The sequence below is a fragment of the Monodelphis domestica genome, chromosome 1 (genome assembly GCF_027887165.1).
Source record: "Monodelphis domestica isolate mMonDom1 chromosome 1, mMonDom1.pri, whole genome shotgun sequence".
NCBI classification, from domain to species: Eukaryota; Metazoa; Chordata; class Mammalia; order Didelphimorphia; family Didelphidae; genus Monodelphis; species Monodelphis domestica.
Window position 1 is genome coordinate 384,065,045 of NC_077227.1, and position 14,271 is coordinate 384,079,315.

Sequence of the window (14,271 nt, forward strand, 5' to 3'; positions counted from 1 at the left end):
AATCAACATTTCTTAAACACATTCTATGTTACAGGCAGTATGCCAAGAGTTAGAGATAAAAATACAAAAATAAAAACAGTCCCTGCCTCGAAGGAACTTTCTAGTTTAGCAGAGGAAATTAGGATAGAGAGACAAAGACAGATGGAGAAACAGAGAGACACTTTGAGCCAGAAGGGAGAAGGGAGAAGTAGATATATAGGCCTATATAGCTATACACACATCAAACAAATATATGTGTCTTTATGTATGTAGAGAGAAAAAGAAATAGATTTGTATCTATATACATAGGTACATATCTATCTTGAGCTATCTATCTGAATATGTATATATGTATGTTTGTTGTTCAATCATTTCAGTCATCTCCAACCCTTTGGGACCCCATTTGGAGTTTTTTCAGTGGAGATAATGGAGTAGTTTGCCATTTCCTTCTCCAGCTCACTTTTTAGGCAAGCAGAGTTATGTGAATCACCCAGAGTCATGCAGGTAGTGTGAGACTGTATTTGAACTAAAGTTTTTCTGACTCCAGGCCTGGAGCTTTATGCACTGTGCCATCTAGCTACCCATGTATGTGTGCATATATGAATGATATATATGTGTATGTATATATATGGAAATTTTTGGAGAGAGGCACCAGCTTTTGAGGGGAATCAGTGCTAGAGAGAGAGGGAAGATCAGGGTTAAAATTCTAATATTAATTACCCATGGGACCTTGGCAAATCACTTTTTTTCTGGGACTCAGCTTCTTCATCTGAAAAAAAATGGAAATAGTTTTAGATGAAATTATTTTAAGGGATCTGTCCTTGGTTCTATCATCTAAGTATCAGAAATGATGCCTATCTCCTGACAGAGAGGTGAACTTGGAAGGCAGAAAGAACTGCACAGTTTTGAAACATTCAGTATTTGGCTTTGTTTGGGGGATTTTTTTTTGCAATCAAGTAAAGGAAGTTTAGAGGCAAGAATAGGGTCCCCCTTCTATTACTGTTGCTGTTCTGTTGTTTCAGGCCTCTCAAAACAACAATGATAATAAAGAGAATAAGAGTGGCAGAAGCAATCACATACTAATAGGACAGCTTTGAAAGTTGAATGATAAATATATGATATACTTTTTTTTTTCTTGAGACTGGCTCTTCTGATTTTTCCCAGGATATAGGGTGCAGTTGATCCTTCCACTAATTAGTATTGGAGCTTTGACCTGCTTGTTTCTAACTTGGGTCAGTTTACTACTTCCTTAGTCAACCTGGTAATTCTCTGTTCCTGGGGGGCTCACAATTTTGTGGCCACAATTAGTGTAGAAACCCTTTAGTTTTAACCCACTGCAGTTCAAAATTCCCATGCTTAGGTGATCATCTGCCTCAATCTCCCTAAAACAGAGAATATAGGTGAGTACCACCATATCTTGCCTAGTGTAGATATTTTTTAAAAAAACAAGCTTGACATAGTAGATTCCGTTTCATAATTTTCTGTTCTACAAAACATAGAAATGCTCACTTTATTTGATGTGCAGTTTAGCATTTTGAAAGAATAACAAAATTTTAATTTAAAATAAAGATAAAACCTTTTTTAAAGAAAATACAAATACTAATCAATGACAAATTGAAAAGAATACTGGTTGGGAGGTTAGGAAAATCTGGATTCTACTCCTGGCTTTGCTATTTATTGAACCAGTGGCTTTTTACCAATTATTTCCTCTGGGAGAGGGGGGTGTCTCAGTTTTCTAACCTGTCAAATGAATAGATTGTTTCAGAAGTGCAGATGATTTTTAGGATTCTGACAGTTCTGACATTCTGTGTTTTATGTGAATAGACCTCAGCCTTCCAACTTTGAACTCCTAATTTCCACATTATTCATATCCCTTCTTGAATTAATTGATGAAAGAGTAGTTGAATTCCCAGGCTTAAAGGGAAAGTGATATCTCCTTATGCAAAGATTCTAACTGCATAGTAAATTAATCTTGACAGATTTAGACCCCCTGGAAAGGCACAACAAAAAGTGAGATTTACATAATCTTCTTCTTTTTCTTCTACAGTTTCTGTTCCTATTCTTGTTCTTCTCTCTTGCCTTTATTCTTTGGCCTTGATGTCAAGGTGCCTCTTAAAGGTAAGACACTCTTTAGTTCTCAAAATATGGTACCAAGGGGATATTGGTTAAGACACTCAGTTCTATTTGAATGCTTTGATGTTGGTGCTCAAAATCACACATTAACCAACAATAACAAGATGACAACAAATTCACATACCACATACAGTGGTTCATGAGTCACTTGGAGCTTCACACCAGAATTTCTTTAATGGAAGTAAAATATAACTTCAGAATATTATGGGTGGCATATTCAGCCACCCTAGGGGATTATAATATACTTTGCTGTTTTTGTCAAAAGGGATTCACAGAACAGAAAAAGTTGGGAACCACTGCCTTAGAACATTGAACTCCCTGTAATGGGAAGGAATAGCTTTTGGGTAATGACCAAAAAGCAAGGTAACTGAGTGGTACATTGGAAACAGTAATATGGAATTCAACAGTCATGCCCTAATTTTTCCTATTGCCTCTTCTCCCTAGCCCAACCCAAAGTCATTTTATTAGGAAGTAAAATGACATAAGTACAGCTTTTTTAAAAGGCCAGATAGACAAGAAAGTATCTCTGCCCCTTTACAGTAAGGAGTCAACCACTGTGAATATCAGACAATTTAATTAATTTTTTGAGCCATTTTCCTCTCTAGACCTCCTACCATAAGGAACCAGCAGATTTTGCTTTGTTCAGAAGAGGAGCTTTGACAGGATCTCCAAATTCCTTTCCAGCTCTCAAATTCTATTATTCTGGGTTTTGTGGCTGTTTTCTTATTCTTCTGCCTTGTTGTCACTTTCCAAATTAGGAATATAGAGAAATAGAACTAAGGCATAATTTCAAATGGATATATTTTTTGAGAATAATTGGTCATATCAACATCTGACATCCTCTTTGTATGATTCACTGACCTGGAGAGAGGAAGTAAAAGTCACCAACTGTGTGACTTTTATATATCAATAAATTCTTCAATACTTCAGGAAATCTATGATTTCATTAATGCACCTGGCATAAAAGTTGTCCAAGGGTTTATTAGTAGACTTCTTAACACAGAGAGACATTTTAATAGCCAGATTATTTAATAATCAGAAGAGACTCATGTATTCAAATACCAGTGGGCCCCAAGCTGACATTGTAGCATTCTTGTATCAGTCTTAGTTACATAAACAGGATGGATACAACAGAATTTTACAGAAGCATAAGAGGAGGGTTAAGATTTATACATCAAAGATCTAAAAGCAAAATGGGAACATCTGCATCAAGTAAAATTGTAAATTAGTCTGTAAACAGTATGGATAAAGCTGGATCTTGCAGATAAACCATTAACAAAGGAACTAACTATTCTTACTTACTGGACATGCTCATCCTAAGTAGAGGAAATATAGCTAAACCAGAAATTCTCTTTTCACCAACCAGCTAATCACAGGAGCTAAAGTTTATATTCTTGGGCTCAAAGATACTGAAGCTGAAGTTTGAATACTTTGGCCACATAGTGGGAAGACAGAACTCATTGGAAAAGACCCGATGTTGGGAAATATTGAAGGCAAAAGAAGAAGGGGATGGCAGAGATTGAGGTAGTGTCATGGAAACAACAAATGTGAACTTGGACAGACTTCAAAAATTAGTAAAAGATGGAGAGGCCTGGCATGCTATGGTCCATGGGGTCACAAAGAATAACATGTGACTGAACAAAAACAAGTTTGGTCTCAGCTAAATTCTGCAAGGTCTAGTTAGTCATGTAAATTGTGGCCTTAAGAAAATGGTGGTATCAAAGTCAATACTAAAATTTTCTTCTGACATATCCTTTCCACTGTTCTATGTCACATATACTCTGTACCCAAATAAATGATTTCAGGAATTCATAGTTCTAATATTTTCATCCTCTGATGGACAGACATCCAGGTTGACAAAGAGCCCTCCATACTCTTAGCTGGGCTACTCCTTGAATAACAAATATATTCAGAAAGACTTTATTAATCACTTATTACTTGTAAGGCTGGGGATTTTGTTGTTTTTCAGTTGTTTTGAACTTGTCCAATTTTTTGTGACACAATTTGGGGTTTTCTTGGCAAAGATACTGGATCAGTGTGCCATTTGCTTCTCCAGTTAATTTTATAGATGCTGAAACTGAGGCAGAGTTAAGTGACTTGCCCAGAGTCACATAGCTATTAAGTGCCTGAGGCCTGATTTGAATGGATGAAAATGAGTCTTCCTAACACCTTGTCTAGCACTCTATCCACTGTATCTCATAGTCTGGAATACAATGACAAAAACAAAGGTCCCTGCCCTCAAGGAACTTATATTCTACTGGGGAAAACAACATGTAAACAGAGAAAGAAATATAAAGCAGCCCAGAATAAATACATACAGACATGGAACCAGTCAAATGAGCAATAATGAAAGAAAATCTAACTTGTTAGGACCTGCCAGATATTGTGTTTCAAAGGCATTGGTTTTTGAGACTGCAGGGTCCCCCTGATTGATTAATGAGGCACTAGATAGGGAATTTAGTGGAGGCATTCTTAATAGAGCAATCAGACTGCATAAGAGGAGGAGGCCCAGATGGTTGAAGATTCAACCTCTAAGTAGATGATTCTGAAACAGTCTTGGCTACAGTACGAAATGGTGTCAGGCTGGGATTTTTCTGAATCTGATACTAATATTTTTGTCTATGACATAGATAATAGAAGAAAGCATGCCCTCTTCTCCCCTCCCCACACCATGGATGATGTCATTCCTTCCTGGAAATGGAAATGACTATCCTGAGGGCATTCTGGGATATTTTTTTAGACTGGATGCAGAAAAAATGCTGAGCAGAAATGGGGAAATATGATGGAAAAATAGTTTTCCCATGTGGCCAAGTGATTTCATTCACTCTTTCTGAGAAAAGCCCACTCTTTTTTCTGAGAAGAGTCATCCATTCTTACTACTCTCCCTTTGGGATATTATTCATTAACGTTCTCTGGAGCCAAAAGAAAGGATCCTAAACCTTGGAAGTTGTTCAGCAGTTCCAGAATAGCAACTAGGATGAAGGTATTCATTTTGATATTTGGGTCTAAAACAAATGTGACACAGAAAGGGGGAAAGTCATCAGAAATATTACCAACAAAGGGATTAAAGTTCATTTGGAGATAAAGGCTAAATGGGGTATTCAGGAAGGGAGTAAAAAGCATATTAGTAGTTAAAGATTTTTTAAATGCTCTTACAACTTGTGTGACCTTAAGTAAGCTAATTAATCTTGTTGCCACTTAACTGCTTGCTTATAATAAACTTCTTCCAGTTGCTGCAAATGGAACAGAAATGGTCATTTTGGTGAATGAGCTCAATTTTCTCAAATTTTAAATAATATATTCAGGGAGCAGCTAAGTGATCAACTTTCTATCTATTATTCTACCCATCTACAGAAACTTAATTTAGCAGACATAAAATCATCCCCATCTTCATAGAGTTTATAGTCTAGCAGGGATTATAAAATAATAAAGTTTTGGCATCACTTTCACTGCACTAGAAGAAGTCCTCTTCACATTAGTTGGATCCCTATGAAAAATTCAAGATAAAACATGGATAAGAATGACAGAGGATGAAGTGGTGCAGAACTGGAAAAAGTGCTAGCTCTATAACCAGAGGACCTACATCAAAATCCTGCCTTTAATGTTTATTAAACAGTCTTGGGCAATTCACTTAAACTTTCTGTGATTCTGTTTTCTCATCTGTAAATTGGATTGGATGACCTTAAGACTCCATTGGCTCCTGATCTATGATCCTATGAGCCTGTGGTATAGAGGGGTTGCTATCTGTACCAGTAAAGGTAGTTCCATGCCAATCAAGCCACTTCACCAAAGGAAAATAACATGAAAGTATAAGAAAGTTGCAAAAGGGCTGTTAGAATTTAGAACAAATGGTCAAAATAAGTAACCCAAATATAACAGCACTTTAATGGTAGATGACAACTATACAAAGCAATAGTAGGGGCAGAGGGATAGAGAAAAATCAGCAAATATTTTTTACCTTATTACCATTTACAGTTAGATGAGAATGACTCATATGGACCTTTTTTCAGTTAACATCCAGTAAGAGACCAGATTTTTAAAAAAATATTTTTCATGAGGTTAGTGAAGACCAATGGCCAGACGATTTGAGATATTTTTCCACATACTCTGGTCCTGTTAATTGTTGATAACCACTCTTACTCAGATGACTAGCCTCTTGTAGATTCATGTATTTGAATTTACAATTCCCAGTTGTCTAATTGGATAATTTAATATCAGAGAGATCTATGTTCAGCTCTCTTCTGAGGAATGAAAAGAACAAGCCTCAGAATAAAAGATAATAAGTTTTGATACTCTCCCCATCCTCCCACTCAGTCAGTGAGATCACACCCCATTCCCATGCTTCTAAAAAAGTTCATGATCTCCTATGGCTTTAAAAAAAATGTATCATCCAGTTTCCAGCCCTCTAGTTATGAGCTCTATACCTTAGCTCATTACTCTCTTCTGTTCAAACATCTTCAGTGGCTTCTTATTAGCTAAATGATACAATATAGACATTTTGTTCTAATCTAGCTTTCCAACTTTATTTCTCATTTCTTATTTTCCTGCTTTCGACTTGCCAATCTACTTAGATAGAATAAAATACCTAGGGGCATACCTGCCAGAAGCAAAACCAGGAAATTTGTGAATCTAATCATAAAATAATTTTTATATAAATAAAGTCAGATTTAAATAATTGGAGAAATAGTAATTGTTTGTGAGTGGACAGAATCAATATAATCAAAATAATAATCCTATCTAAACTAATCTACTTATTCAATGCCATTCAGATTCTTCTAATTTTCTTAGAGCAGATTGCATCCAATCTATTCTACCTTGTTAAGTGCTAATTTACATAAATGACTTATTTCTTCCCCAAATTATATCATAATCTCCTTGGGGACAGTGACCATGTGTTTCTTATCTCCAGGGCCAGGCAGTACTCAGAATTTGTCTTCCAGCAAGCAGGTGCCATTTTTAATGTTTACTGAATCACCTCCTTGAATTGAATGATGCTCAAAATTTTGAACATACTCCCTTGAACTCTCACTAACAACACTCCAGAATCTTTCTGTTCCTTTACCATAGCCTATTTTTTAACTGCTCAGCTCTAAGTTGAAAAGCAAGCTTTTCTAGGATTAGTAATTGCTCCTTAATATCCTGGCACTAGAACCCTTCATCCTACTGCCAAAACTATTTATTGAATACCTGCTTAGTAAATAACTTTGTCTTGTTTGAGTAATGCCTACTACACTACCTTAATGGCACATTAAGGTACATATACATAATACATGAGGAGTTAGGTTTCAAGGAGCCAAATTATCTGCTCATAACCAGCAAAGTGGAGCATTTTTCCCCAAAGTGCTAATGACTAAAAGTGGCCATTTGAGTTTTCTATGTTTGAAGAAATGCACAATGGAAGAGAAATGCTCTCAGTTTTGCCTTTCTCTAGTATTAAGGGTGGTGATTTTTGTGTGGTTGTATGATTGAGATACCCCCAAACAGAGTAAGAGGTGCAGACTTTCAACAATACCTAAGTCACCTAAGGACTTCTTACAGTACTATATTCTCTTGAGGTTTTCCTAGCCACTCAAAACATTGGATCGTAGATCTAGAAGTAGACAACATGGTACAGGTGATAGGTCATTGAGCTTGAACACTTGTGATCAACCCCATTACCAGAACTCTAGCAATTTTTCTGTCTATGCTCTGAAAAATGGCATCATAGTGATTCTAACCAGCGTTTCTCAATCCCTCTTTATTCTACCATACAGAAGTAGCCATATATAATAATAGCAGCCACTAATCTCCAGTGTGCTGAAACAGGGCAGTTAGGTGGCACAGTTAATAGAATTCTGTGCCTGGAGTCAAGAGGATTCATCTTTCCAAATTCAAATCTGGCCTCAGACACTTACAAGGTATGGGACCCTGGGCAAGTCACTCTCAGATCTTTACCAGATCATCCAGTATTGGCGAAGGCTTGGTATGGGTAGCAGGGTGGCATGGTGAGTGGTGCTCTGTTCCCCCTCTCCACAGGGGGATTGAAGGACATTTTTGCATGACCCATCCCTCTGTCCAGCCACCCAATGCAAGCCCTTCCTCCCTCTGCTGTCTGGGGTAATGCCAGGAGGCTCATAGGCAGTTTGAAGTTGCAGTTTGGGCACACCATTTCAAAAAGGTTCACCAATGCTGTTCTAGTCCAACTTCTTCATTTTATGGATAAGAAGATAGATTTTCAGAGAGACAAACTTTCCTTAGACCACAGAAATAACAAATAGAAGAAAAAGGTGGTGTTTTTTAAAAACACTTTGTCTTTGAATCAATAATGTGTATTGGTTCCAAAGTCAAAGAGTAATAATGGCTAGGGCAATGTGGGTTAAGTGACTTGCCCAGAGTAACACAACTAGGAAGTGTCTAAGACAAGATTTCAAACCTGGAATTCTCATGCCTGGTTCACTATCCACTAAGCAACCCAGCTGCTCCCCAAAAATATTTTTTAAAGTCATATGTGGGGCAGGTAAGGATCAAGTACCAGGACTGGAGATAAAAGATCCTGGGTTCAAGTCTGACCTCAGATAGTTCCTAGCTGTGTGACCCTGGGCAAATCCCTTAACCCCCAATCACCTAGCACTTACTGTTCTGCCTTAGAACTGATACTCAGTATCTATCCTAAGACAGAAGAGTTATTAAAAAAATAAATAAGTAAAATAAAAGTCATATCTTTCAAGTCACCATCAAATACCCTTTCCATTATACCATACTGCCTCTGGAGAATATAGTGCAATGGAGAAACTGAACTTCTATAAATTCAATGAATTCACACCCTGACTCTGCCATTTACTATTATGTAGCCTGTTAACAGTGTATATTTAAATTATAATATGGGTATAAATGTGTATGTTTAAATTGTAATAATGATTGTCAGGAATGCACTACAACTAAGTACTACAACAGAGGACTATGACTTTACTACTAGAAGAACTCCTGGAAGCCCTCATAGGGCAGAACCTGAGGCAGTTCCAGTTAATGCTAGACCAGATATACTAAGGAGGGAACTCTAAGGTGTCTGGACATCCCCCTTAACAGCAGCCTGAGCATCTGGTGCTGATATGCAAAAGAGCCAACCCTATCTGGTCCAGATTCGCTAAGATGCCAGGCAGGACTCCTGCCTCTGGTAACCATCCTGAAAAGCAAATCTGTAAAATCTTGATTATAATTCCAAACTGCCCCAAGGCCCTACATAAGAAAGTTCTCAAGTTCAAAATCAGGACCCATTCCTTCACTGGGAACCTACAGAGCTGAGGCTTGTTTAAGGGTGACTTATTTTCTCATTTTCATCCTACCATGCTATCTTTTTATTTTTTAATCCTTATGTTCTATCTTAGAATCAGTACTGTATATTGGTTTCAAGGTAGAATAGTGGTAAGGGCTAGGCAATGGGGTTAAGTGACTTGCCCAGGGTCACACAGCTAGAAAGTATCTGAAGCCAATTTTGAACCCAGGACCTCCCATCTCTAGGCCTGGCTCTCAACCCACTAAGCTACCCAGCTGCCCCCTCCACAATGCTATCATAAAAAAAATTTGGACAGTCTTGGTGAAGGCTCAGTGCACCTCAATTTAAACAGACCCTGGGGAAGTCACTGAATCTCTCTGATTCTCTCTGAACCACAGTTTTCTCATCTAAAAGCTAAAGATAGTTAATAAAGATACTAGCACCTATTGTGGTGAAAGTATTTTCCATCCCTTAAAGTGCTATCAAAATGTGAGTTCATTTATTCAAAAGGAACAATGTAATATACAGATTTATAGGCATAATAATATTATTGCTTTTATTTGCATCTTTTCATAAAACTCTTCCTTATAATGCATAGTCAGCCCCGTTCTTCTACAGTAAAGAAGATAAGGTTCTCAGAATCCCATGTAAAGATATTCTCATTGACATCCTTTCTGGGCTTGCTCAGAAGGGAAGAACTTCCCTGGACCTTCTGGACCCAAAGCACAAACCCAGGTCCAGCTCTGAAAAGGGGCAGAAACAAGAATGCCCACAGCTAGCACAAATATGGTAACTTCTCAGTGCCATTGCTTGCTAGCAAAGAATGTCTGCAGAACCAGTTGGATCATAAAGGCCAAAGGGCTGCAAGGGCAAAAATTACCATGTAAAGCATAGGAAGTGTGTGTGGGGGGGTGGGAATTGGTGAAATATTTATTAAGTGACAGCTATGTTCTAAGTGCTTTTTTTATTATTTCATGTGATCCCCATAACAACCCTGAGAAGTAGATGCTATTAGTATTTCTATTTTACTGTTGAGGAAACTGAGGTAAGTGGAAGTTAAGTGATTTGCCCAGGATCACTCAACCAGTAAGTATCTGATGTCAAATTCAAAATCAAGCCTTCCTGACTGCAGGCCCAGAGCTCTATCTGTTATACCGCCTCGCTTTCTCACAGAAGCTATCCAGTGTGGGATTGAAGGAAGGAAGAAGGCAAAGATCATTAAAGGATAGAGGCGGTATTATTAAATGAACACATGAAAATACAGGATTTGTGACTGCTTTAAGAGATAACCTTCACTTAAGGACCTCCTCTGAGGCCTCATCATGGTGTGGAGGGGACTTCAGAAGTTCTGGCAATTCCTGCCAAGCTAGGAGCCTCTGATGAACTCACATCTGTGTTGTGAAGTGCACAAAGTTATAGTCTCAGATTCAGGAAGACCCACATATGAATACTGCCTCAGATATTTGTTGGTTGTTAGATGCTAACTTTTCTGTGCCTCAGTTTCCTCATTTAGTTAACAAGAGTGTTGAACCACTTGTTTCCAAGATCTCTTCCAGAAGTAAATCTGATCCATTGACTTTTTGTTCCACTGCAATACTGGAAGGCTAAATACAATGTTATAGAGTGGTCACATTCTTCATGAGGAGGGAGTCATCATACCAATGAAATTACAGGAATTAATGGGTTCAACTATAGCAGGGCTTCTAAATCTTTTACTGTCTCTTGGGCTCCTTGGTCAGTCTGGCAAAGCCTATGGACCCCTTTTCAGAATAACATTTTAAATGCAAAAATAAAGTGCATAGACTTATAAAGGACACAAATTAAATTTAAAAAATTTATCAAAACTTTTTTTAAATTTTATGGAATGTGAGATAAGAATTCAAACTAGATTTCTCTCTTTTGAGTTCCCTTCCAGTTCTGCATCTACAATCCTATTATGTAATGAAATGGAAAGCCTTCATCTGGGCAATAGAGATTATGCCTGAAGGAAATCAAAGTGGTAGAGTTTGTCTTTGGATAAAGAACAAAGAACAATCACTTGGTGGGACTTTAGGCAGAAATGATTTTTCAGAGTTTTGATTTTTTCCTCCCTTTCTATTTTACAGAATAACAGACAACACGGATGAGACCTTAGACAACCTATTGCTTCCAAACATGCGAAATGAACAAAAAATGTTTACACCGATGGGGGAATAAATTAAACAGACGAGACTACCCAGTAGCCAAGACTACACCCATGTATTTTAAAGCCATTATTCAAGATTTCTTACTTGACAGTTCCTACATGACCCTGTCGAAAATCTACAATATATGCTGCATTTAATGACAACTGTACATGTTGAACTGGAAGGAAAGAACTATGAACATATATTGTTTAAAGAGAAAATTCAAGGAACCACTCTCAGCAGGTCAAGCAAAGATGTATCTTGGGCATGGAACCAAAGTTACAATGGAACAATATTCCCCTGCTGTGCAGGGAGGTCATTTTAATGTAACACCAATACCCCACGAAAAACTAGTTCTAATAATTAAAAAACCCCCATCATTTTAAAAAAGGGAGGGAGGGTGGAGGGGAGGTAATGAGCACGACGAATACCCTACAAACTATGAGGAGCTATTTACAATAAAATATTAAACTTGAAAAGTCTGGTTTCTTACTACAGGGATTCGCTTTTCTTTTTTCCTTTCCTTTGCCCCATCCCCTAATATTTTTTGGTTATTATTTTAAACTCAGGAACAGTGACAGCTGCAATGTGAACATACGGAAAAACTCAATCTTTCTTTTCCTTTCACATCAAGAGACAGATCCTGTATTCTGTGTAGGAGACAGCTGGAAAGCGGATTGTGGCAATGGCAGCCAAACCCACCACCAAGCTAAAGACCCCCAACGTCACCAATAAGGGACACTTAACTGCAATGTGGGAACTATTGACAATGTTTGCCTCATTGCCGCTCCTGGAAGAACATACTAAACATCTGGCCCTCTGATTTCAAGATCAAACAGTAAGATCATCACACCCTGAATCCTTACTCCTCCAATATGGTAAAGAAAAAAAAAAACCACAGTCCGGATACAACTATGTAATATGATCATGGGAGCACAGGCTTCAAGGTCAGAAATCATCTCAGTGTATCTGAAACCCAAACTGGCCATTAAGATGCTTACTTAAGCTAGTTTTCCAAGAAGAAATTTTAATTATTTCCGGAAAAAACCAAGACCTTTGAGATGAAAGGATTCTACCCACAGTGGAGTTTACAGCAAAGATGAAACAAAAGTATTTGAAAAGGTAATTAATGCCCCCCTCTAAAAGCATTTCTGGTGCACGCTATGACATGTTGTTCTCTTGCTGTTTGGAGTGATGACACTTCACCCAGATATCTAAACCACCATCTCAAGGTGGGTCTGCCTTGGAGAATATATGGGAAATGCATTCTCAAAGACATTTTAAGCAGTTCAATATCCTAGAGACTTTAGGAGTAAAAATGGATAAATGGATAATATGGCCAATGGACAAATATGTTCTTCCAGGTCATACAGTTCTGGGCTCTGGGTTTTGGTATTTTTTAAAAGTCACATGAATGCTTTTGAGAGGCTAATTTTATAGTTCATTTACTGTATATAACAAAACAACCTCAACTTTTCAAATCACCTGGTTTTTATTTAAGGGGTTAGAATCATCATATATAAATATGATGTATATTTGGGCCAAGATCTCTATAGAATTCTCTGCAAGATGCTCTTTTCTTCTAGTGCTGCATGGGACAATTGTCTAGCTCCTTGGCTTTAATTCAGGTCAGTATAGAGGCAGAAAATACAGAAAGGGAATATAGCTATATGAGTGGTAAGAGCTCATGCCTGGGAATCTGGAGTTTTTTGTTTGTTGTTGTTTTCTCAGCTCAATCACCTTCTCAGGCTCCCTTGGCCCATCACTTAACCTCTTTGTGCCTCAGTTTCCCCATGTGTAATATGGGGATAATAATTGTGCTTGTTCATCAAGTCCTTTGCAGTTCTGGGACAAAAAAAAAGGTGCTTTTTTTTTAAAGTACCAAGTGCTATATTATTGTTCTAAATGCAATATCATTTCATTTGGGGTGGAGAGGGAGGCGCCTTTTTTTTAGAATGAGAGCATCATTTGAACATTAGCCAAAGTACTGTAGTGCTGATGTGTTTCCATGGAACTGACTAGGGGTGTTGCTTGTAATAAAGTATGGGAAACCTAATGTCAGAATCCTTATCAACCCATCACATATATGTATCATGCATGTTCTTGGATAAGATAGATGAGCTTGTCACTGTAATGATAAGCTTGCTCATTCCCGCATCTTCCTTCACTATGTGTGCATATTTCATAAAGTAAAAAAATTTATCTTGAATAAAACAAAGTTAAAAAAAAAAACCAACCACAACAACAACAAAAAAATCTTGCCTTGTCTAAAATAGGAACCAGACCTAGAAAGTCAAGTAATGTGTGTGCTACAGGATACAAAGAGAAGAAAGATTCTTTTCCTGAATGCCCTTCTCCTCAAAGGAATGGTTTCCATACCAAGTATTGACATATCCTCCTTAAGCTACTTAAAATACCATGCTGATGTGGGGTTAGGAGTGAGGAGCCTGGAGAAGCCCACTTTCTGTTAAATAGATCCTGTACCCTATCAATGTCCCATTCCATTTGTGTTTGGATAGAGTGGGATATTATCCTAATTCTCCTCCATAACTCAGCCCTACCCTTTCACTGATCCATGAAGGCTATGACAGAATCTTGTATAAATTCAAGTCCCACCCATGGTGGCATAGGGCAAAGAATACTGGAATACAAGGCAGGCAGCTAGGTTCAGATCCCATCACTATTACTCATTACCTATATGGCCTTGGATGAGTCACTCCACTTCTCAAGAGTGTTTCAATT

General features: G+C 37.7%; 1 protein-coding gene across 3 annotated transcripts in view; it reads left to right on the forward strand.

Moving 5' to 3' along the window:
- Positions 1-12,008, forward strand: part of JAKMIP2 (janus kinase and microtubule interacting protein 2) — a 225,893-nt gene extending 213,885 nt beyond the window's left edge. For 2 of the 3 annotated variants that reach the window (XM_001380683.5, XM_056811596.1), the window contains 2 exons: positions 2,027-2,097; positions 11,470-12,008. In XM_001380683.5, the coding sequence (XP_001380720.2) occupies positions 2,027-2,077 (51 nt within the window). In that variant the 3' untranslated portion in view covers positions 2,078-2,097; positions 11,470-12,008. The remainder of the gene's footprint in view (positions 1-2,026; positions 2,098-11,469) is intronic. The other variant, XM_007474041.3, reaches the window with a different exon arrangement.
- Positions 12,009-14,271: the final 2,263 nt, after the last annotated feature.